At 39.6% G+C, this 23,621-nt stretch overlaps 4 protein-coding genes across 4 annotated transcripts; 3 read left to right on the forward strand and 1 right to left on the reverse strand.

The window, feature by feature from the left end:
• Positions 1-379: 379 nt before the first annotated feature.
• LOC149898701 (UDP-glucosyltransferase 2-like) lies at positions 380-2,578 on the forward strand. Its single transcript, XM_090115057.1, has 4 exons — positions 380-1,215; positions 1,446-1,668; positions 1,857-2,076; positions 2,271-2,578. Exons 1-4 carry the CDS (start codon positions 391-393, stop codon positions 2,566-2,568), a joined length of 1,566 nt encoding a protein of 521 aa, XP_089971183.1. The 5' UTR covers positions 380-390; the 3' UTR covers positions 2,569-2,578.
• A 1,396-nt stretch (positions 2,579-3,974) lies between these two features.
• LOC149898702 (UDP-glucosyltransferase 2-like) lies at positions 3,975-6,343 on the forward strand. Its single transcript, XM_090115152.1, has 4 exons — positions 3,975-4,799; positions 4,956-5,178; positions 5,627-5,846; positions 6,033-6,343. Exons 1-4 carry the CDS (start codon positions 3,978-3,980, stop codon positions 6,328-6,330), a joined length of 1,563 nt encoding a protein of 520 aa, XP_089971278.1. The 5' UTR covers positions 3,975-3,977; the 3' UTR covers positions 6,331-6,343.
• Positions 6,344-6,905: 562 nt separating this feature from the next.
• Positions 6,906-9,653, forward strand: LOC149898703 (UDP-glucosyltransferase 2-like). The gene is made up of 4 exons (XM_090114819.1): positions 6,906-7,727; positions 8,596-8,818; positions 9,040-9,259; positions 9,356-9,653. The coding sequence occupies exons 1-4, from the start codon at positions 6,906-6,908 to the stop codon at positions 9,651-9,653; spliced, it is 1,563 nt and encodes a 520-aa protein (XP_089970945.1).
• Positions 9,654-20,559: 10,906 nt separating this feature from the next.
• Positions 20,560-22,872, reverse strand: LOC149898704 (UDP-glucosyltransferase 2-like). Its single transcript, XM_090114820.1, has 4 exons — positions 22,051-22,872; positions 21,388-21,610; positions 20,907-21,126; positions 20,560-20,812 (listed from the first exon to the last, which is right to left on the reverse strand). The coding sequence occupies exons 1-4, from the start codon at positions 22,870-22,872 to the stop codon at positions 20,560-20,562; spliced, it is 1,518 nt and encodes a 505-aa protein (XP_089970946.1).
• Between the last annotated feature and the right edge of the window lie 749 nt (positions 22,873-23,621).

Below are 23,621 nucleotides of genomic sequence, written 5' to 3' on the forward strand. Positions count from 1 at the left end.
TTTGATAATATGATTTCATTTTGAAATTAATAAAACTGATCTGACTGTCACTGATCGATTTTATTAGGGATCAGCCTTCTGTCAGTCCTGATTGACCCTCGGTTCTACGCTCATGCGTTAACAGCTATGGCGGCAGGTGCATCTGGCACCATTTTAAGAATCACGGTAACATTATTCATTTTTGTAGATTGCATTATCGCAATATTTATTTGATATATAAAACTCACAAAATAATTAATTGATCAAAAAATAATCATAAGCTAACTGTTTTAAGTAGAATAGATATAATAATAATATAATCAGTTGATTAATTATCACACCAGGTTTAATATAATATATTTAATCAGTATGCGTATTTGGTTTCAAATAATCAGTCGGTGTCGAGACACAATGCATTTAAAAAGTTTAGTTCTAGTAATAGTTTTAATAGCAAATAATATAATTTCAATAACAAACGCGGCACGAATATTAGCAGTATTTCCGACACCATCAATAAGCCATCAAGTAGCGTTTCGACCGTTAACACATGAACTAGCAAGAAGAGGTCATGACGTCACAGTAATAACTCCAAACCCAGCCTTCCCCAAAGGACAGGCTCCAGCTAACTTGACTGAGATCGATGTCGATTTCCCTTATGATTATTCAAAGGAAAACTTGGACTTGAATCGAGGAGATAAAACTGGATATATCCGGCAGATTCAGGCCATTTTCAAAATCATAACAATCATGTTTGAAAAACAGTGGCAATTTTCTGAAGCAAAGAAGTTGTTTGATCAGAAGTTTGATTTAATAATCGTGGAAGCGTATGTTCGACCTGCTTTAGGATTAGGTCATGTATTCAAAGCCCCAGTTATTCAATTCAGTTCATTGGGAACTAATCCCCCTGCTTACAATATGTTTGGAGCACCATCGCATCCTCTCTTGTATCCACATCTATCCGCACAAAGGCTATACAACCTAACTCTCTATGAAAAGGCCGAAGAATTATTGAAGTATTCTTTCATACAATATATTATGTTAACCATAGCGGAATTTGAATATCAAACGATGAAAAGAATTTTTGGTAACCACGTGCCGATTTATGAAGAACTGGAGAAGAATGTTCAGTTGTTGTTTTTAAATGAACATCCGATCTGGGCGGATAATCACCCTGTGCCTCCTAATGTTGTTTACATTGGAGGTATTCATCAAAGTCAAAAACGAGAATTACCTAAGGCAGGTACTTTTATTTTTTCAAACAAATAAATGTAAGAAAGACAATATAATAGCTTTGTCTAATGTTATATAATATATTATATATTCCCGGAGCATGAGATGGCAAAACCTCTAAAAAAAATTTTTTATTTTTTTTTATAAGGTTAATTGTTTTAAAATATATCATTAATATTATTACAATGAATTGGTGCAGTGACAAGCTATCGTCATGTGATCTGATTTTATTTCAGGAATTTAAAACAGTTTTAGATTCATCGAAGAATGGAGTAATATACATAAGTTTTGGTTCTAACGCCAAATCTTCCTTGCTTCCACCTGAAAAGGTTGCTGTAATGACGAAGGTTTTGTCTAAATTACCATATGACGTCATATGGAAATGGGAAACAGACGAACTACCAGGAAAATCAAGCAATATAAAAATTTATAAATGGCTTCCCCAAGCTGATCTTTTAAGTAAGTGTTGATAATTTCTAGATGCAATTAATTTAAATTCATGATAATATGTATTTTTAATGCCATTTTCAACATCTCACGATATAAAGTTTTTTCAGTCGTTGATGACAGTGATAATAAAAGTTCTATTCATTTTGAAGCTACAAAAACCAACACTGAACACGTAATAATTGAGATATTTGTTACAGAACATCCGAAAGTCAAGCTATTCATAACTCAAGGAGGTATTCAATCAGCAGACGAAACCATCGATGCTGCCGTACCTGTTATCGGTATTCCAATGTTTGGTGACCAATGGTACAATGTCGAGAAATACGTTAAACATGGAGTTGGCTTGCAAATAGATCTGTCCGATCTTACTGAGACAACTTTTGAGACCGCCGTGAGGAGAGTTATTGAAGATAAAAGGTCTGTATAACATAACATAGATCAATAATGTTATTCTTGGAATGAATTATTTATGGAAGAAATTACTAAAATTTAACGAAAGTTCTTCTTTTCTACCTATATTTATCTTCTTTCTTCTACCTATATTTATCTAATTAATTTCACTCTAAATTTTTCAAATTACACTCGTATTAATATCATAATATTCATTACAGTTTCAAGAACAACATGATAAGACTCCGTTCACTCATGAGGGAGCACCCAGTGCCGCCACTAGAGCTTGCTGTGTGGTGGGTGGAGCACATACTGCGACATGGCGGTCAGCACCTGCGCTCCCCCGCAGCGGGGCTCACCTGGGCAGAGTATTATGAAGTGCCCTTAGTCCTCACTGTTTTAGGCGCATGTTTTAGCGTCATTGTAGTTACAGTTTTACTGGTAGTGTCTTTAATACGGTTAGTGAGGAAGTATGTTTCGGGCAAAAGTGATATACGTAATAAGCAAAAAATTAATTAGGTAACTTATGTTAGTGAAATACAATATTTTTTGGAAGTGTTGTTTTTTATTTATCTGTTATTGTACATTTGTTGTCTGTTTTGCGATCCCTATTTAACCCTTTTGGAAATTATATTTCCGAAGATCCTCCCTCCCTCTGCCTAAGCAACCTTCGTAATAAATTTTAACATTCAACCCTCAATAGTTTCGGCTATAAGTTGTTTGTCAGTGGGTCACTCAGTAACTCATAAAATGCCTCATGGAAGTCAATTGAAAAGAAAGCCATATCTGATTAAGATGGTTATACTTAAAGTTTAATTACTTACAACCAGCGTAGCGAATTCCCATCTATATCGTGAATTAAGTCAATACCTGTTTTATTTTGGTCATACGAAAAAACTAATATTATATTGGTAGCACCTTGGCCTCTAGACAAATGACAGAAACGCTAAATAAAAAATATCGATACCAAGTGACTGCAGCTTATGACGATTTCTACTAGTTCGATCACACTACCGACGACGACGACGACCACGAGCAAAATTCTGATCCAACCGAAATTTGGTAAAATTGTTTAAGACTTTCTATATAACAGTAATAATTATAAAAATTATATCCTTAATTAAACATTTGTACAATTAAAGTAGGTATTATAAGAATCCGTCTGCTTAGAGTCTTTAGACAGTAGAATGCTTATCAATTTAGATTTAATATTGAGTAACGTATACTGCTGTAAGTTAAAAATTCTACTTAATTTGTTATACAGGAATACAATTTTGGAAACATGTTGCATAGTTAAAATCTTCTTTAGCAAATAAATAAATAGTGAAGCAAGCTTTTCTCATTGCATTCTCTAAAGAGGTAAATTTGCCGTCACACTTTAGGTATTTGCTATGCGTACCCAGACTCGTGGATATAATCAATATCAAAAAGAAGGAGGTTCTCAATTCAACCATATTTTTTACGTTTGTCAGAACTTTTGACTCGGTAAACCGATTTTGCTGATACTTCCTGTTTATTTAAAAGCCCGCAACTTTTCTTATTTTCTTCCATTTAAATTTTATCCAGGTTACTATGAAAACATGGCATCGTGAGAAAAAATAGCACCAATACGCATAATCAAGGTTTCAAAGCGCCATTTTAAGCATCACTGTCGCACTATTCATTTTTTTAGATTCAATCTAAAAAAATGTTTATCAAAAAAAAATTTTTTAAGATTGAATATTATTCATTGTCGCAATATTCATTTCATGTATAAAACTTGGAAAAAGATTAATCAAATGATAATCACAAGATAACTCTATTATAAGTAAAATAGATATAATAATAATATAATCAGTTTATTAATTATCATGCCAGGTTAAATTGTAATCATGTATATAATCAGTATGCGTTATTGGATTAAAATAATCAGTCGGTATCGAGACACAATGCAGTTAACAAGTTTAGTTCTAGTTATAGTTTTAATAGCAAGTATAATTTCAACAACAAATGCGGCACGAATATTAGCTGTATTTCCAACACCATCGATAAGCCATCAAGTAGCGTTTCGACCGTTAACACACGAACTAGCAAGAAGAGGTCATGACGTTACTGTAATAACCCCAATCCCGGCCTTCCCTAAAGGCCAGGCTCCAGCTAACTTGACAGAGATCGATGTCCATTTCTCTTTAGATGGCTCAGTGGAAGACTTTGCCTTGCCTCAAGGAGATAAAAATGGATATATCCGACTGATTCAAGATCTTTTTAAAAGTATAACAATAATATTTGAAAAGCAGTGGCAAATTCCAGAAGCAAAGAAATTGTTTGATCAGAAGTTTGATTTAATAATTGTAGAAGCGTTTATTCGGCCTACTTTGGGATTAGGTCATGCATTCAAAGCCCCAGTTATTCAATTCAGTTCAGGAGGAAACGGTGCCTCCAGTTATAGTTTATTTGGAGCACCATCGCATCCTCTCTTGTATCCATCTCCAGGCGCGCAAAGGCTATACAACCTAACTCTCTTTGAAAAAGCTGAAGAAATTTTTAAGTATTCTTTCGTAGAATATATTATGTCATCCTTAGTGGAATTCGAATATCAGATGATGAAAAGAACTTTTGGTAACGACGTGCCGAATTACGAAGAGCTAGAGAAGAATGTCCAGTTATTATTTTTAAATGAACATTCGATTTGGGCGGATAATCATCCTGTGCCACCTAATATTGTTTACGTTGGAGGTATTCATCAAAGCCCAGAAAGAGAATTACCTCAGGTAAGGATTATCTAACGCACTGATCTGACTTATTTAGAAAAAAACCTAATTTTTCAAACAAAGAAATGTGACTTATTTTTCCAAAAAAATAATACCGTATATGGAGTATGAGATGGCAAAACCTCTAAAGATATTTTGTTGTATTTTTTTTTTCAGGAATTTAAAACAGTTTTAGATTCATCGAAGAATGGGGTAATATACATCAGTTTTGGTTCTAACGCCAAATCTTCCTCACTTCCACCTGAAAAGATTGCTGCAATGACAAAGGTTTTGTCTAAATTACCATATGACGTCATATGGAAATGGGAAACAGACGAGCTGCCAGGAAAATCAAGCAATATAAAAATTTATAAATGGCTCCCCCAAGTTGATATTTTAAGTATGTTTTAAATATTAGTACACAAAGGATAGATATTAATGGAAAAATGTCAAATGCCCATATAATTTTCGGCCACTAAATTACCATGTTAAAACAAAACTTCTTGTATCCATATCCAGGCGCACAAAGGCTATACAACCTTGCTTTCAACATAATACATTATGAATTTTAGAGATTAACAGTGATACAATTTGTTCGTTAAACGAAAATCAGGATGTTTCATGATCAGGTTGATTGTATACGCCGTGAAAATTGCGAGTGTAGGCGTGCATCCAGCTCATTTCATATGAAATGAAACGTTTATTCATATTTTTGTAATTGTACTTATAAATAAATTAATAAAAAATCGAAAATTATCAATGCCATGCTGCTCGACTGTCATAATAAAATTAACAACATTTTTCGAATCCATATTTACATTTAGGTAATAATTGAGATATTTTTACAGAGCACCCGAAAGTCAAGCTCTTCATAACTCAAGGAGGTATACAATCAGCAGACGAAACTATTAATGCGGCTGTACCTGTTATCGGTATTCCAATGTTTGCTGACCAATGGTACAATGTCGAGAAATTCGTAAAACATGGAGTTGGTCTACAAATTGATCTGCCTGAACTAACTGAGTCAACTTTCGAGAACGCAGTGAGGAGAGTTATTGAAGATGAAAGGTCTGTTTGGACAAAAACGTTTAATTCTGCCACTAGAAAGAATGATGTGTAATTAGTTTCAACTGAAGTTACTTGCTTTTATAGCATATCATTTTGCACTTTTACGAAAACTTAGGTTCTAAATGTATCGAATAAAATTTACTCTTCATCTATAAAATCTCACTCACTAAATATTCTCGATTGCAGTTTCAAGAACAACATGATAAGGCTCCGTTCGCTTATGAGGGAGCTACCAGTGCCGCCACTTGAACTTGCTGTCTGGTGGGTGGAGCATATACTGCGACATGGCGGTCAGCACCTGCGCTCCCCCGCAGCGGGGCTCACCTGGACAGAGTATTATGAAGTGCCCTTGGTCCTTACTGCTGTAGCTATATGTTTCAGTGTCCTTATAGTTATATTTGTATTAGTATTGGCTATGGTACGAATAGTGAGAAAGTATGTTTGGGGCAAAAGTAATAAACAAAATAAGAAAAAAAATAATTAGATAATATTTTTCATTAGAGTAATAAAATATATTTTGTTCAGGTTGTGTTTTATTTGTCTGTTTAGGATGTGTTCCAGAAAAATATGCCATTATGTGAAATACATTCACCGCCTCTACAAACAGAACACATTTTTTAATAATATAAAGAATGAGTGAATTGTTGTGAGTGCCTTTCTTTTTCAGTATGGGCCACCGCTAATGTATAACAGCCGTAGATTTGCTTAAGGCTCTGAGATCTAAAGCAATACTGTTTATATTTTTAAGTTAAATGTTATTTTATCCAAATAAAAAACTGCATATTGTGTCGGTTAAGAATCACGGTCACATTTAAAATTTTCTAGATAACATATTTATCTTATTAATTATTGCAAACTCATTAAAAAAGAATTATCTAATTTTCATTTAAAAAGATGGGTAACATAATGAAAAACCTGTTACACACTATTTAAATATTATAGTTATTAAATATGAGTTATATATAATGAGCACAAATTAGTTTATTAGAACAGATAAAATAGCTATCTTCGATAAAATCAGTATGCATAATTCAAATGATCAGTCAGTGTCGAGACACAATGAAGTTACAAAGTTTAGTTCACGTAATAGTTTTAATAGCAAATATAATTTCAATAGCAAACGCGGCACGTATATTAGCAGTATTTCCGACACCATCGATAAGCCATCAAGTAGCGTTTCGACCATTAACACACGAATTAGCAAAGAGAGGTCATGACGTTACGGTTATTACACCAGACCCTGCCTTTCCCAAAGGCGAGGCTCCGGCCAATTTGACTGAAATTGATGTCCATTTCTCTTACGATTTCTTCCCACGAATCTTTGACATGCATCAAGGAGATAAAGGAGGACTTATTACGAAGATGCAGGAATATGTCAAAAGTCTAACAAGGATATTTGAAAAACAGTTGCAAGTACCAGAATCAAAGAAGTTGTTTGATCAGAAGTTTGATTTAATAATCGTAGAAGCGCATATTCGACCCACTTTAGGATTAGGCCATGTATTCAACGCTCCCGTTATTCAATTCAGTTCATTGGGAGCTAGTCTCACCAATTACAAAATGTTTGGAGCACCATCGCATCCCTTTTTGTATCCATCCCCAGCTGCTCAAAGGCTGTACGACCTAACTCTCTTTGAAAAAGCTGAAGAGTTGCTGAAGAATTCATTCATTGATTATATTGTATCAACCGCAGAGGAATTTGAATACCAAATGATGAAAAGAACTTTTGGCAATGACGTGCCGAATTATCAAGAGCTAGAGAAGAATGTCCAGTTGTTATTTTTAAATGAACACCCGATTTGGGCGAATAATCATCCTGTGCCAACTAACATTGTTTACATTGGAGGTATTCATCAAAGTCCAAAACGAGAATTACCTCAGGTAATGTTTTTCGGTAAATTATTGAAATATTTTTTTTACGAATTCTTAAATAAGCGACTTATCTATTCGTTAATTTAAAAGTAGAAGTGTTGACGTAAAAAAAATATTTAATAAATAAATAGAATACATAATATGAAACCTAAATTAAACATGTGTTAAGCCAAATTTAAAAAATCACTTTCTTGATTAAATGAATGTAATGTGGTAAACAAATTAAATATTGCGTTGCCGAACTTAATCGTAAAACTAATCATAGCATGGGAAGTCAAAACCTTATAGAACGCTTTGTTTTATTCTTTAAAGTTAATAATGACAAATAATTTGGAAAATCCAAAAGTGCACGCCTCATAATTTTTTTTTAATAAATAGTTATTAATTATTATTTTTGTTTATTTAATAACAATTAAACCACATCGAATCAGACCCTGAAAAATGAAAGGGTTCTATTCCTGAGCATACTCAAGCGTAAGAGAAAAAAAAAGACTCGATTAGTAAAGTATTTCGGTCGCTATCGTGTTAACAAGAAAAAGGATCCGCACATACAGACACACGGACGTCCAAGACAGAACTTTTTTAAACTGTTTTTTAACTAGTTTAAATAACAAAAATGACATCAAAAATATCATGAACGTTAAAAATAGTGTTTTTTCTTAATATGTGTGTGTATGTATTATCTTACAAGTGCAATGTATGATACATAAAGACATTTTAAGTTTGAAAAATCAGATGTTTTGCGCGAAGTGACAGTAGTACCCACCTCAACGCTTCGCTTATGAGGCGTGCAATATGTGTGCGTTAGAATCTTAAATGTAACTAATCTAAGTGGAGCAATAAAAACTTTCTTCAGGTGATATTTTTTTTGTTTCAGGAATTTAAAACAATTTTAGATGCATCGAAGAATGGAATTATATACGTCAGTTTCGGTTCTAACGTCAAACCTTCATTATTACCACCGGAAAAGCTTGCAGTGATGACGAAGGTTTTGTCTAAATTACCATACGATGTATTATGGAAGTGGGACGGAGAGGAACTGCCAGTGAAAGCAAGCAATATAAAATTCTATAAATGGTTCCCCCAAGTTGATCTGTTAAGTAAGTGTAGGTAAAATTTCTAGATTCAATTAATTTAAATGATATTATATTTTTAAGGAAGTGGTTATAGAAGTGGAATTCAATTAAAACTCACTACCCTTGATAGCTATTTCGTCACTGAGGCCACTGTCCATCACTATTCGCAAATTTTTTATATACGTATACTATATAAGTATGAAATTATTCAATGCTGTATTTGAATTAAATTAATATTTTTACAGAACATCCGAGTGTCAAGATATTTATAACTCAAGGAGGGATCCAATCAGCAGATGAAACGATAAATGCTGCTGTCCCTGTAATCGGCATTCCAATGTTTGGCGACCAATGGTACAATGTTCAGAAATATGTTAAACATGGAGTTGGTCTGCAGATAAATTTGTCTGAATTAACTGAGTCAACTTTCGAGAATGCCGTGAGGAGAGTTATTGAAGACAAAAGGTATGAATAATAAATTAGACTAGAACTTTTACTTGCTACTGAAGTTAATTCTCATCGAATAAAATTAATTCTAAATCATAATATTCTCGATTACAGTTTCAAGAACAACATGATAAGACTCCGTTCGCTCATGAGGGAGCACCCAGTGCCGCCACTAGAGCTTGCTGTGTGGTGGGTGGAGCATATACTGCGACATGGCGGTCAGCACCTGCGCTCCCCCGCAGCGGGGCTCACCTGGACAGAGTATTATGAAGTGCCCTTGGTCCTTACTGTTTTAGCTGTATGTTTTAGTCTATTAATATTCATAGTTTTACTGATATTGTCTATGATACGGTTAGTGAGAAGGTATGTTTGGGACAAACATAATGTAAAGAATAGGCATAAAAGTAAATAGATAACTTTAGCTAGTAAAATAAAATGTATTTTTTATAAGTTGTTTTTATTTTTCTCTTAAAAAAATCAAATATTTATTGATAATATAAGATTGGGTGGCATGAACAATTTTTCCGCACTTGCCGCATTCTAAGCCTGGTGTTCTTTTTGTTAGGGCCTGGTAACACTTGTCGCACGTTGACATTGTAGTTATTGCACGCGATGTATTGCACAGTTGAACCGGTTACCGCAGCGGCGCGTATACGACTGACATACATACACATTTCCATCAGAATCCTCACGAATTCTTTTTGAATTTCCACTTTCCTTGGGAGCCAGCAAATCATATACTCCTTCCTTGTATATGTCTATGAAAGATACAATGTTATAAAAGCGAAGAGGCTCGTCTTTGGTACCTTTACGTTTCGCTAGAGCGTTTATTTATTTTTTAGTTAATTAGTTGTTTTAAGTAGTAGTTTTACAACAATGTAATATCTAATTAATAAAATGGTCTAAATACATTAAAGAAAAACAACAGTTAATAGTGGAGACTAAGGTTACAGATTTTCGTATCAAATAATAATAATAATATTTTTTTCTAGTAATAATTCTACTTAACTGTACCTATTAGTAAATATATGTCAATGCGTGTATCATTGAGGTAAAGAAGCAAAAGAGACTTATGATCAGAGACATTGATTTATAATTATTTTATTGATGGCACACAATTTCTGGTAATATTATTTATTCTTCGCGATGTCAAGCTACTATAATGTGTTCTGTGGCGACGCACAAATTCGTGGAGCGTCAAATAGTAGTTTGGTAGAATTGCAAACTACGATCGAGTTATTTGCTCGTATTTTATTGAAGGGAGTACTATAATTAAAAAAATATATATGTTGGTAGTTGAAAGTATAATATAAAACGTGTTAAAACAGACTATATATTATTTAAAGCTTACCAAGCTTAAAATGAATATTGAATACCAGCAGTTCTGATAAAAATTTATTTTGAGCTAAGACAATTTTGAACAGAAATGAATGTTGAAATGGTCAAGTTTTCCAATTCTTATTTTATTTTTTCAGTCGAAATAAACAACTTGTTCTACGAAGGTAAAGGAAAAAATAAATCTGCAACGGAAAAAGTATAAAATGGTTCCCTGAGGAACTCCTATCAGGAAGCTTGAATTTGAGATATATACGTTTGCGTCTTTATTTAAGATGGAAATCTTTTTTGTTCGATTAACTACGTAACTATCAAACCATTTTATTCACTTAGAGTGTTAATACAACAAGTTTATAAAACAGCAGTTAAATAAAAATAGTGTCAAAAGCTTAATGATAGTCTAACAATGTCAAATTTGTTGTAAATTTCTATATTCTTGTGTGCATGACATGCTATCCCCAATCCATACTAATATTATAAATGCGAAAGTAACTCTGTCTGTCTGTTACTCAATCACGCCTAAACTACTGAACCAATTTTCATGAAATTTGGTATGGAGATATTTTGATACCCGAGAAAGGACATAGGCTACTTTTTACCGCCGGTACATAGGATATAGTCCGTTTTCTTATGGGCATGCTTGTATGGAAAGGTATACATTTTTGAGTAAAGCAATGAAATTTGGTTCGAATGTTGTACTCGTCCACCTAAGCCCAAATCGCCTGGTAGCCAGTGTCTACTCCCCGGCAGAAGGGAGGGAGGGGGGGTTATAGAACAGAGCGCCCGGCGCTCGGAAAAAAAATTCTGGCGGATTCATTTGGCCCTTTGAGTCGAGTTTGGTGTCGTTATCAGGTAACTAGATGATGCCCGATTCATTCCCCATACCAGTTTTTTAGGGTTCCATAGCAAAATATGTCACAATCTTTAAAATAATAAACTTTTGGCAGTGGCAAAATCCAAACAAACCAGTATATCTTTATATTTTTGTATGAAACTTGGTTTATAAAAAAATACTGTCTGAAAGGCCATTTCATGCAGATTATAAAAACATTAACATGTAACATATGTCTTACCATTTTCAATGTGAAATAAATTATAGAAAGTACAGGAACGTTCGTCAGCGCAGCGTAAGGGACGGCTAATAGACCCGAAAAATAAGCAATAACATAAAACAAAAACCAGTCAAGTGCGAGTCTGACTCGAACATCGAGTGTTTCGTACTTATTTGTCCTATACCATGTTATCTTGTCTGGTAGGACCTGGTTAACTGATACACACACACTTTCGTCTTTTTAATATTAGTGTGATTTTTAATCATCTTTAAATTATAAATGAAGTCAGGTAACATTGTTAAAAATAAAGATTTATAATAATAGAACGTTTTTGTATTAATAATAATGACAACCACCTCCACAATTACATAATTCGATACATTTGAGCTGGCGTATAAAACACTTCAATCTGGAATTGCAAGATTTCACGCACCGACATCTTATCAATTCAAAGCTTCTCTTTTCTTTTTATTTCAGATGGGCAAGGAATTTTTTGATTGTTTTAGGTCCCTAAATATATACAGCCTGTAAAACTGCCCTTAAGGTGTCTTGTTTAAGGGCAGCTTCTGTGGGAGGCAAATTTTCGATTTGCCTGTCCGTTTTTGTTAAAAATTTGTTTGCGACCCTCATTTACTGTCACAGCGGGGTACAATGTGAAAAACAAACATGTACTTATAATAATTATAAAAAAAATATAAGTTCTGGATAAGAGTATCCTTAAAATATCGTGACCGTCCTTATACCTATCATGCATTGTAATCACAAACTTTTCAATTTCACTGTCTGCATATTTGCCACTGTAAAGTGCTTCAAATCCTCGTGTGACATTCGGATATGCCTTCCATACCTCAAATGCATGTGTACCTATAGTTCTTTTAGACCTTCTAGCTTGGAATACATGATATTCTGTACTAGCCATATCTGTCGACTTTTCTTAACATTATTTTGGCTACTACTACTATATCGTGTGTTCCAAAGCTAGAAGGTCTAAAAGAACTATAGGTACACATGCATTTGAGGTATGGAAGGCATATCCGAATGTCACACGAGGATTTGAAGCACTTTACAGTGGCAAATATGCAGACAGTGAAATTGAAAAGTTTGTGATTACAATGCATGATAGGTAAGGACGGTCACGATATTTTAAGGATACTCTTATCCAGAACTTATATTTTTTTTATAATTATTATAAGTACATGTTTGTTTTTCATATTGTACCCCGCTGTGACAGTAAATGAGGGTCGCAAACAAATTTTTAACAAAAACGGACAGGCAAATCGAAAATTTGCCTCCCACAGAAGCTGCCCTTAAACAAGACACCTTAAGGGCAGTTTTACAGGCTGTATATATTTAGGGACCTAAAACAATCAAAAAATTCCTTGCCCATCTGAAATAAAAAGAAAAGAGAAGCTTTGAATTGATAAGATGTCGGTGCGTGAAATCTTGCAATTCCAGATTGAAGTGTTTTATACGCCAGCTCAAATGTATCGAATTATGTAATTGTGGAGGTGGTTGTCATTATTATTAATACAAAAACGTTCTATTATTATAAATCTTTATTTTTAACAATGTTACCTGACTTCATTTATAATTTAAAGATGATTAAAAATCACACTAATATTAAAAAGACGAAAGTGTGTGTGTATCAGTTAACCAGGTCCTACCAGACAAGATAACATGGTATAGGACAAATAAGTACGAAACACTCGATGTTCGAGTCAGACTCGCACTTGACTGGTTTTTGTTTTATGTTATTGCTTATTTTTCGGGTCTATTAGCCGTCCCCTACGCTGCGCTGACGAACGTTCCTGTACTTTCTATAATTTATTTCACATTGAAAATGGTAAGACATATGTTACATGTTAATGTTTTTATAATCTGCATGAAATGGCCTTTCAGACAGTATTTTTTTATAAACCAAGTTTCATACAAAAATATAAAGATATACTGATTTGTTTGGATTTTGCCACTGCCAAAAGTTTATTATTTTAAAGATTGTGACATATTTTGCTATGGAACCCTAAAAAACTGGTATGGAAAATGAATCGGGCATCATCTAGTTACCTGATAACGACACCAAACTCGACTCAAAGGGCCAAATGAATCCGCCAGAATTTTTTTTCCGAGCGCCGGGCGCTCTGTTCTATAACCCCCCCTCCCTCCCTTCTGCCGGGGAGTAGACACTGGCTACCAGGCGATTTGGGCTTAGGTGGACGAGTACAACATTCGTACCAAATGGCATTGCTTTACTCAAAAATGTATACCTTTTCCCATAAGAAAACGGACTAATAGGTTTTATCCCGGAAATCACACGGGAACGGGAACTATGCGGGTTTTTCTTTGACTGCGCGGGCGACTCCGCGGGCGGAAACCTAGTATTTCATAAAAGCCATTTGTCTCATAGAAATTCATGTTTGCCTTCGTCGTTTTCTGTAGTGTTCGGATTATTAAAAAGGCATTTATTTCAACATTGAATAAAATAGGTCTTATAAATTATTTTTTTAATAAAAAGAAACACTTGTAAATAATTTTTTATCTCACTACACGCAATCACTCAATTAGTTTTTCTTTTATTCCGCCCACAACTTTTGTCACTAACAAACTTTTTCACTGTCCGTGCAATAGTTAATACCAGTAGCCCCTCCATCGTTCCAAGCCTTGTCGTGGCGGGGGGGCTCAGTACCTGGGTTGCAAGCCAGCATCTTGGGGAAGCTAATATGGAATACACAAGTGCCGCTCCCGATTCGTTTTTCATAAAACTATACGGGATGCGGCTATTTGACGTTTGACGGAATGCCATTGGCATCATTGAAGAAGGTCCTTGGAGACCAACGGCTGCAACACAGCGATGGATGGCGGATGATGAACCGCGGCGCGGCGGGCTCAGCGGGAGGATGTCTCTTGCTGGGCATTGGGACTTTGGTCCTCCGCCGGGCAAACTGTTACCTCTAACGTGTGACGTTGTCATGTCTAGCGGCACGTTAGAGACCAGGGGGCTTGCCTTAATCGGCCGGCCCAAGAGGAAGGTGACCTCAGAAAAAACCCCTCCAATTCGGCGTTGGGGCGCCCCCCGGGGTCAAAGCGCGGCGTCGAATTCCTGCCTCCCGCTGGGTGGCAGGTGGCTTGGCGAGTGGATCAAGTCGGAGCGGCCAACCCCCGGATACCGCCCGCCCTCCGGGGCGTAATAGGGTTACCCGGGAGCAGGGGGCACCTCCCGGGCGGACCGTATACTTCCCCCATGCTCGTGGGAACTTACCAAGTACAATATGAAACCCCAACTTGAAGTAGAAGGAGATATGCCGAGAGAATCGGCGATAAAAAGGTGTAATGTTGTGTTGGAACGTGTGACAGGCGCTACCCCAACACCTACCACAATTGCTGGTGGAACTGTCAACCTCTCTTATGCGGTAACAGATGCGGCCGCAGAGTCGGACTCTCCCAACTCTATGGCGAGCATCAATTCGCGAACAACTATGAGTCCCCTGGTTCGCCGGGAGGCTCTATGTACCCCGAATAAGGAGTCACGTTTTTGGCGATGTCGAAAACGGTCTCGGTTGGATGATGGAAGCTCAAGTGACACCTCCATCCCATCCTCGTCTGGAAGAAAACCTCGGACAGGCCTGCGCAAGGCGCACAGGGCAGAGAAGGATAGCCAAGCGGAAGTAGAACACAGAGCATCAGGCTCAGGAGATCCAGAGCCAAAACCTGTGCGTTCACCCGCCGTAGAGTTGCAGACGACTGGCGCAAACACAAATACAGCGACTGAAGACTTACGGAAAAGGATCGAAGCTAACCTGGCGACCGTAGAACAGATCGCCAAAGCGTCCAATCGCCTAAAGACCACCTATGTAGCCGATCTAAGAAACGCTGCTAGAGCAATTAGAGAAGATGCCGATTCCCTTGCTTTTAGGACGTTAACTGACGAAACAAGTGCGCTTCGTGCAGAAAATGAGCGTTTGCGCATAAGGCTAGACCTTCTCCAAAGCGAGATGCGAGAAATGCGACTGCTCATGCATCGGGGCCCGGTCGCGTCTGAACAAACGACGGAGTTGTCACGGGATTTCGAATCTAGAATGATTCGCCAACTAGAAGAGCTTATCGATGCGCGGCTTAAGAGCTTGCAGCCTCAACCAAGTACGCAATCGCAACTCTGCCTCTCTAATGCGGCGGATAGGGGGGGAAACCAGGTCGCTGGTAAACGACAGGAGAGTCGTTCTGAAGTTTCAGAGGATACAAGACCAAGATTAAGGGCAACCAAAACTGTATCCAAAATTACCCAGGATGTGACAAAAAACAAAGAAGTGAATGGAAAAAAGAAAGGAGACAAGAAACAGAAGAAAAAGGGAAAGGGTTCAACGAAAAAGGATAATGAAATACGGATAGAAGAACCTGCGCCTACTCTCTCCCCCGCAGTCGTGGCTCCCACAGGCCGTGATGTGGAGTCGCCCACTATGCCTACAGCCACCTCTTCTGGTGAAGGATGGTCAGTTGTAGCAAAGAAGGGCAGGGCGAGCGCGAACAAAGCTCAACAGGCCAAATTCGCTAGGCACACGGTGGAATCGGGTAAGGCGTCTCAACCAGCCAAACCAAGGCTAAGGGCTCCAAGGTCCGCAGCAGTCGTGCTGACAATCCCAGCTGAGGCCCAGGCCAGCGGTGTTACGTACGCTACGGTTATCAAAGAAGCGAGATCCAAAATTGACCTAAAAGAGGCCGGAATTGAATGTGTGAAATTTCGCCAGGCGGTCACGGGAGCCACTGTTATACAGATTGCTGGACCTGGCAGTAGCGATAAGGCTGACTTGCTGTCGGTCAAACTGAAGAACATCTTTAAGGACCAAAACATAAAAGTGTCTCGGCCTGTTAAAATGGCGGATCTACGCGTGTCAGGCCTGGACGCGTCTATTACAGCAAACGACCTGAAGGAAGCCATAGCTATAAAGGGCGAATGCTCGGCCGAACAGATAAGGGTAAGCCAAATTCAACAGGACAAAACCGGACTGTACGCAGCGTGGGTAAACTGCCCTATAACAGCGGCGAAAAAAGTCACCGAGACGCGTTTCCTCGTTGGATGGGTTGCAGCGCGGGTAAGTGTTCTAAAGCCACGGGAGCTGCGTTGCTTTCGCTGCCTCGAAGTTGGTCACGTTGCTAACCGTTGCGCTGCGGAATGCGATCGTAGTCAGCTGTGCTACCGCTGCGGGCAGCCGGACCATAAAGCCGCAAGCTGTACTGCTAAGCCGAACTGCATAGTATGTGCGGCTGCAGGCAGGAAGGCGGACCATCGTCTGGGCGGCAGCGGCTGCTCAGCTGACAAGGCGCCTAAAAGAAGACAAAATAAACCAACTGCGGGCTCCCAGGCAGAAGGAGCAGATATGGAGACTGTAGAAATCGTTACAGCGTAACATGGCCCTACGGTTTCTGCAATCCAACCTCAACCACTGTGCCAGGGCTCAGGACTTATTGATCCAGAGCCTGGCACAGTGGTCTATGCATCTTGGAATATTATCAGAACCCTACGCTATCCCCAGTGGGCGGGATAACTGGATTGGAGATCTGGACGAAGTGGCTGCTATAGTGGTGACACAAGCAGAAGGTGCAACCCCATTTCGCGCACACATGAAGGGTCACGGATGCGTGGCTGTTGGGCTCATAGACACGGTTGTCATCGGAACATACTTCTCACCGAACAAAACTCTTCCTGAGTTTGAAGCGTTTTTGGGAGAAGTGGGCTCCCTGATTCAATGGGGACGCCCTCACCAAATCATCGTTGCTGGGGACTTTAACGCTAAATCCGTGACGTGGGGTTCTGCAGCTTCGGATGCCCGTGGAGATATCCTCGTAGAATGGCTCGCTGCTCAAAATTTGGTTCCACTCAACCAAGGCACCGAAAACACATGTGTGCGCATGCAGGGAGGCTCAGTGGTGGACGTGACTTTCGCGAGTCCCACTCTTGCCCGCCGTGTCCAGGGCTGGCGAGTCCTGTCGGAGGTTGAGACCTTATCTGATCACAAATATATCAGATTCGAGGTTCTCCCTACGACAGGTACTACGAGGAACACAAACCTTGCACCTGCCGAAAAGAAGCCGAGATGGTCACTTAAGAGTCTGGATGGACACCTACTAGAGTTAGCATCCTTAATCAGGGCGTGGTGCCCGAAACCCGAAGCTATAAATGTAGATGCTGAAGCGGAATGGTTTGCCGAGACAATGATGCAGATTTCGGATGCCGCCATGTCAAGACTTAGAAGACCTCTCCCACAGAATAAAGCTTACTGGTGGTCGAGGGAACATGAGCGGCTTCGATCAGCATGTGTGACTGCTAGACGCCGGTTTACCAAATACAGGCGAAGAAGGAGACGCGCTGATTACTCTACTGCTGAGGAGACTGAAAGATACACTATCTATCAGAATGCCAAAAAGGCTCTCAGAGATGCCATCGCGGTCGCGAAGGAAAGAGCCTGGATTGAATTATTGGACACGCTTAACTTGGATCCCTGGGGACGCCCTTACAGGCTGGTAATGAATAAGCTGCGTCCTTGGGCCCCGCCGCTGACAGCCACATTGGAGCCAGCGCTGCTGCAAAAGGTAGTGACCACCCTATTTCCAGGTCAAAGTTCTAGAGTAACTGATCTTTCGGGCCGAGTCGGAAGCGATCAAGAAGACCGGACCTGCGATGAAACTATTCCAGACGTGTCCTTAGCGGAATTGAATGCAGCGGTAGACCGTCTGAAAAGAAAGACTACCGCTCCGGGCCCGGATGGAGTGCACGGTAGAGTGTGGTCCCTTGCTTTGTCGCATGGATTGGACCAACGTTTCTGTGATCTGTTGACAAAATGTCTTATGAGCGGGAGGTTTCCGGAGCGTTGGAAGACGGGTCGCCTTGTTTTGTTAAGGAAGAGCGGCAAGCCAGCGGATTCACCAGCTGCATATAGGCCGATCGTCCTGCTGGATGAAGCAGGCAAGCTCTTCGAGCGAATTATATCCAGTCGCATTCAGACACACCTGACGCGGATAGGACCAGACCTGCACGAGGCGCAATATGGTTTTAGGCGGGGGCGCTCTACTGTGGATGCGATAGCTCGACTGCGTGATATCTGTGAAGGATCCGTCTCCCAAGGGGGGGTAGCATTGGCAATATCCTTGGATATTTCCAATGCATTTAACACCCTCCCCTGGGACAAAATCTTAGACGGCCTTGCCGGACACGAACTACCACCTTATCTCCGCCGTATTGTCTGCTCATACCTCTGCGGGCGCCAAATAACCTTCCAAAGGCAAGACGGCTGGGGTAGTCACAGTGTTGCATGCGGTGTTCCACAAGGTTCTGTATTGGGGCCTCTTCTGTGGAACATCGGATACAACCACGTGCTACGAGGAGGGCTCCCGCTGGGAGTCTGCACTATTTGCTACGCCGATGACACCCTAGTGGTGTCCACAGGCCGGGACTTCAGAGAGGCGCGACTTCGAGCCACAGCAGGAGTGGCACAGGTGGTCGCTCGAATCAAAAGCCTCGGGCTCAAAGTGGCCCTCGAAAAATCTGAGGCTATATGCTTCCACGGCCACCGGAGGGCCCCACCGCCGGGGGAAGAGATCGTCGTGAGTGGGGTGCCCATCCGAATTGGGCCCAGACTGAAATACCTCGGTCTGGTGCTCGATCCGCGGTGGACATTCCAGGGCCACTTTTCGGCACTGAGCACCAAGCTCAGCACGACGGCAGCGGCTCTCTGCCGCATTATGCCGAACATTGGCGGGCCGAGCTGGGGCTGTCGCCGACTTTTCGCGGGTGTTGTGCGATCACAAGCACTGTATGGGTGTCCAATATGGGCAGATAAGCTGCTGACGCGCAATACAGTCGTACTGCGGCGGTCACAACGAGTGGTGGCCATAAGAGTGGCCAGGGCGTATCGCACCGTCTCCTATGATGCGGTTTGCGTCATTGCCGGGACTGCACCTTGGCATCTTGAAGCCGCTGCCCTCTCACAAGTTTACTGGCGAAGAGCGGAGGCAAGAGCGAAGGACGAGGGCCTCACCTCCGAAATGCTCCTGGAATGGAAACGAGAAGCTCGCGACGCGGTGTTTCGCCGATGGCGTCGGGAACTAGACTCGTCTTGCGTGGGGGCCTGGACTTTGGACGCTGTCAGTCCGGTACTCAGGGAATGGGTGGACAGGCGGTGGGGTCCGCTCAGTTACCGACTGGTGCAGGTGTTGTCTGGCCACGGGTGCTTCGGCAACTACCTGCACAGGATAGGCCGTGAGCCGGCTCCCGCCTGCCATCATTGCAGCAGCCTACAAGATTCAGCTTTACACACCCTTGCAGACTGTCCAGCTTGGACAGACGAACGTGAGTCCCTCCGGAGCCTGCTGGGAGCAGACACCCAGCTGACTCTGCAGACTCTTGTAGAGACCATGGTCTCCTCCGACGATGACCGCGCATGGAAGATCGTCGCCACTTTCTGTGCGACGGTAATGAAGAGAAAGGAGGACGCAGAGAGGGCCCGGGAAAACGACCCAGGGGCGGATCCTCTGCGTCGACGCAGACCCGGCAGGCGCAGGCGTCTATATGACCAGCGCCAGCCATAAAACAACCTAGAGAAAAAACGCGCGGGAGGTTTCCGTAGATACGCGCATACTGTAGCTATGCTCGCGGCAAGGAAACCGGATCCCCCGCGACGTAAGGTGGATAGGCCCGGAATGGAACGGCGATATTGTTTAATATCGGCGCCCATTACACGCTCCCGGGCCTCGGAGGGTCGCCATGACGCGGCAGTCGCCACACAGACGGCGGGGGTATAAGGCCTGGCTGTTAACCCCCGTCGCTCAAGGGTGATAGACGGCCACCGTTGGGTTTTAGTGGGTATGGCTTCGCAGCGAGTCCCACATACCCCCTTGGACAGTAAAACTGCCGAGGGGGATGCGTAAAGGCATTTCCCAACGTTAAAAAAAAAAAAAAAAAAAAAAAGTTAATACCAGTAGAATTATAACAATTAGTACACATAAACATACAGCTAAAACAGTGAGGACTAAGGGCACTTCATAATACTCTGCCCAGGTGAGCCTTGCTGCGGGGGAGCGCAGGTGCTGACCGCCATGTCGCAGTATATGCTCCAACCACCACACAGCAAGCTCTAGTGGCGGCACTGGGTGCTCCCTCATGAGCGAACGGAGTCTTATCATGTTTTTCTTGAAACTGCAATGAATAATAATTATTGGATTTTAAAGATTAAGAATTATTGTTCCCAGCGATGGATAAATATCAAATACATAATGTCCATTATATTGACCTTTCGTCTCCAATGACTCTTTTCACTGCGTTCTCGAATGTTGCCTCAGTTAGTTCAGACAAATCTAATTGCAGACCAACTCCATGTTTTACAAATTTCTCTACATTATACCATTGGTCAGCAATCATTGGAATGCCTATGACTGGAACGGCAGCGTTGATAGTTTCATCCGCTGATTGCATTCCTCCTTGCGTAATAAACAGCTTAATTTTTGGATGTTCTGTAAAAAAATTCATATTATTTAATAACTGGGGCTTAGAATACATGGCTTAGACTAGAGTAGAATAAAATGTGTATGTGTAAATGTGTATTGGTTTCAAACGATACTTAGTGGTTTAAATATGAGTAGATATTAAAGATTCATTACAATCATATCTATTACCATAAAAAGTCATTAAGAAACGACTGGTTACTGTAAATTTTAAATACCTATTAATATTTTTTTTAATTATTAAATTATGCATTAACAACGACAACTTACTTAAAATATCAACTTGAGGGAACCATTTAAAAGTTTTAATATTGCTTGATTTTCCTGGCAGCTCCTCTCCGTCCCACTTCCATAATACGTCGTATGGTAATTTGGACAAAACCTTTGCCATTGCGGTAATTTTTTCTGTTGGAAGTAACGAAGCTTTGATATTAGAACCAAAGCTGATGTATATCACTCCATTCTTCGAGGCATTTAAAATTGTTTTAAATTCCTGAAATTAATTTAGGTCACCAGATTAATCTTTTCTCACTATAATTCTATGCTTTCCTATAGCATTATAATAATAGCTTACGCAATCACACGAAAATAGGACTTTTAAGCTATTGAATAGCTTCTATCGCGGGCCTTGAGCGCGGGGACCGAATCCAGAAATTCCGTAACGAAAAAATCTCACGCTCCCCACTCCGACGGGCACGGAGGTGTGGCTTGAAGGTATAGCATGCAATAGCTTTACCGCGGCAGTCCCCGAGTGCCACACTTTTTTTTCCTTCTCATGTTGTTTTTTATCAAATAAATAAACAAAAATTGAAGTGTGTCAACATTCAAAATATACCTTTGGTGAAGGAGTAAATTTTGCATTGTTTGCAATAAAAATTTCAACAAAGTCAAGTTTAAGAATTTTCAAAAGCAAATAGTTATATAAATCCTAACCTGTGGCAGTTCTCGTTCTGGGCTTTGATGGATACCTCCAATGTAAACAATATTAGGCGGCACAGGATGATTATTTGACCAAATCGGATGTTCATTCAAAAACAGCAACTGGACATTTTTCTCTAACTCCTCATAATTCGGCACATCGTTACCAAAAGTTCTTTTCATCATTCGATATTCAAATTCTGCCGTATTTGATATGATATATTCAATTAAACCAATCTTAAGCAATTGTTCAGCTTTATCAAATAGAGTTAGATTGTATACCCTTTGCGCTACTGGAGCAGGATATAAAAGAGGATGAACTGGCGCTCCAAACATATTGTAGTTGGTGGGATTACATCCCATAGAACTGAATTGAATAACTGGGGCTTTGAATATATGGCCTAAGACTAGAGTAGGTCGAATATAAGTTTCTACGATTATCAAATCAAACTTTTGGTCAAATAATTTCTTCACTTCCGGTACTTGCATCTGTTTTTCAAATATCGTGGCCATACATTCGAAGACGTCCTGAACCTGACGTACAAATCCTCCTTTATCCCCTTGATGTTTTTCAAGGATCCCTGCGAAGAGATCGTAAGAGAAATGGACATCGATCTCAGTCAAGTTAGTTGGAGCTTGACCTTTGGGGAACACAGGGTCTGGAGTTATTATTGTGACATCATGGCCTCCTTTCGCTAGTTCGTGTATTAAAGGTCGAAACACCACTTGATGGCTTATCGATGGTGTTGGAAATGCTGCTAATATTCGAGCAGCGTTTGTAATTGAAATTACATTTGCTATTAAAACTATAACCAGAACTAAACTAAGAAGCCGCATTGTGCCTCGTCACTGACTGATTGTTTGAGTTCATGCGTGATTTTATCTTATATTGCTCTGTTATCTGATATGACAAATTAATTGATTAGATTATTACTTTATCTTAATTATTTGTGTTAATATAACTCTATCCTATTAAATTTAATTGGATAAATCCTTTTTACGATTTTTACTATGACCGTTAACGAAATAGTTACATGAATAACTTCTGTATGTTTAATCATAGTAAACCAGTGTTTTCCTAAAAAGGAAAATTAGAAAATATTCCAATATATTCATAGGAAAAGTGAGTCCTTTCATGTTCAAATAGAGACAAAGAATATAGGAAGCGATGTAATAAAACACATTGTTTTGGCAGAAGAGGGAAGTTTCACAGCGGTTATTGGTACAGGAATAAAATTGTCATAAAAAAAATAAAAGCGTCAAAAATGTATTTGTTTACTTTATGGTTTGGGTTGAATTCTCAAATTATTAATATGGTAAAATATAATATTATCTGTAACATACTTTGATGTTACGGTATATTTTAATTGATAAACAGATACAATAGCTGTTAAAGTAGGACTTTTTTTATATTTCACGACAATTTTCACACACGGCACGATCTGATCCCATACTAAGCTTTCGCTTGTGTTATGGAAACCATGTCGCTGATAAACATACATAATAATATATAATTTTAAATAAATACTTATATAGATAACTAGCGGTCCGCCCCGGCTTTACATACATTATTACTACATGTTTAC

The sequence above is a fragment of the Colias eurytheme genome, chromosome 22 (genome assembly GCF_061535395.1).
Source record: "Colias eurytheme isolate Ceu_HAF_F1 chromosome 22, ilColEury1 Martin Lab GWU primary, whole genome shotgun sequence".
NCBI classification, from domain to species: Eukaryota; Metazoa; Arthropoda; class Insecta; order Lepidoptera; family Pieridae; genus Colias; species Colias eurytheme.

Bases quoted from the DNA above. Each gene is read 5' to 3' on its own strand.
- LOC149898701 (XM_090115057.1), top strand. From the start codon at position 391: ATGCATTTAAAAAGTTTAGTTCTAGTAATAGTTTTAATAGCAAATAAT. The intron at 1,216-1,445 runs GCAGGTACTTTT...ATTTTATTTCAG, and splicing joins AAAAACGAGAATTACCTAAG to GAATTTAAAACAGTTTTAGA. The intron at 1,669-1,856 runs GTAAGTGTTGAT...TATTTGTTACAG, and splicing joins TCCCCAAGCTGATCTTTTAA to AACATCCGAAAGTCAAGCTA.
- LOC149898702 (XM_090115152.1), top strand. From the start codon at position 3,978: ATGCAGTTAACAAGTTTAGTTCTAGTTATAGTTTTAATAGCAAGTATA. The intron at 4,800-4,955 runs GTAAGGATTATC...TTTTTTTTTCAG, and splicing joins CAGAAAGAGAATTACCTCAG to GAATTTAAAACAGTTTTAGA. The intron at 5,847-6,032 runs GTCTGTTTGGAC...TCTCGATTGCAG, and splicing joins AGAGTTATTGAAGATGAAAG to TTTCAAGAACAACATGATAA.
- LOC149898703 (XM_090114819.1), top strand. From the start codon at position 6,906: ATGAAGTTACAAAGTTTAGTTCACGTAATAGTTTTAATAGCAAATATA. The intron at 8,819-9,039 runs GTAAGTGTAGGT...ATATTTTTACAG, and splicing joins CCCCCAAGTTGATCTGTTAA to AACATCCGAGTGTCAAGATA. The intron at 9,260-9,355 runs GTATGAATAATA...TCTCGATTACAG, and splicing joins AGAGTTATTGAAGACAAAAG to TTTCAAGAACAACATGATAA.
- LOC149898704 (XM_090114820.1), bottom strand. From the start codon at position 22,872: ATGCGGCTTCTTAGTTTAGTTCTGGTTATAGTTTTAATAGCAAATGTA. The intron at 21,611-22,050 runs GTTAGGATTTAT...AATTAATTTCAG, and splicing joins CAGAACGAGAACTGCCACAG to GAATTTAAAACAATTTTAAA. The intron at 21,127-21,387 runs GTAAGTTGTCGT...ATTTTTTTACAG, and splicing joins CCCTCAAGTTGATATTTTAA to AACATCCAAAAATTAAGCTG.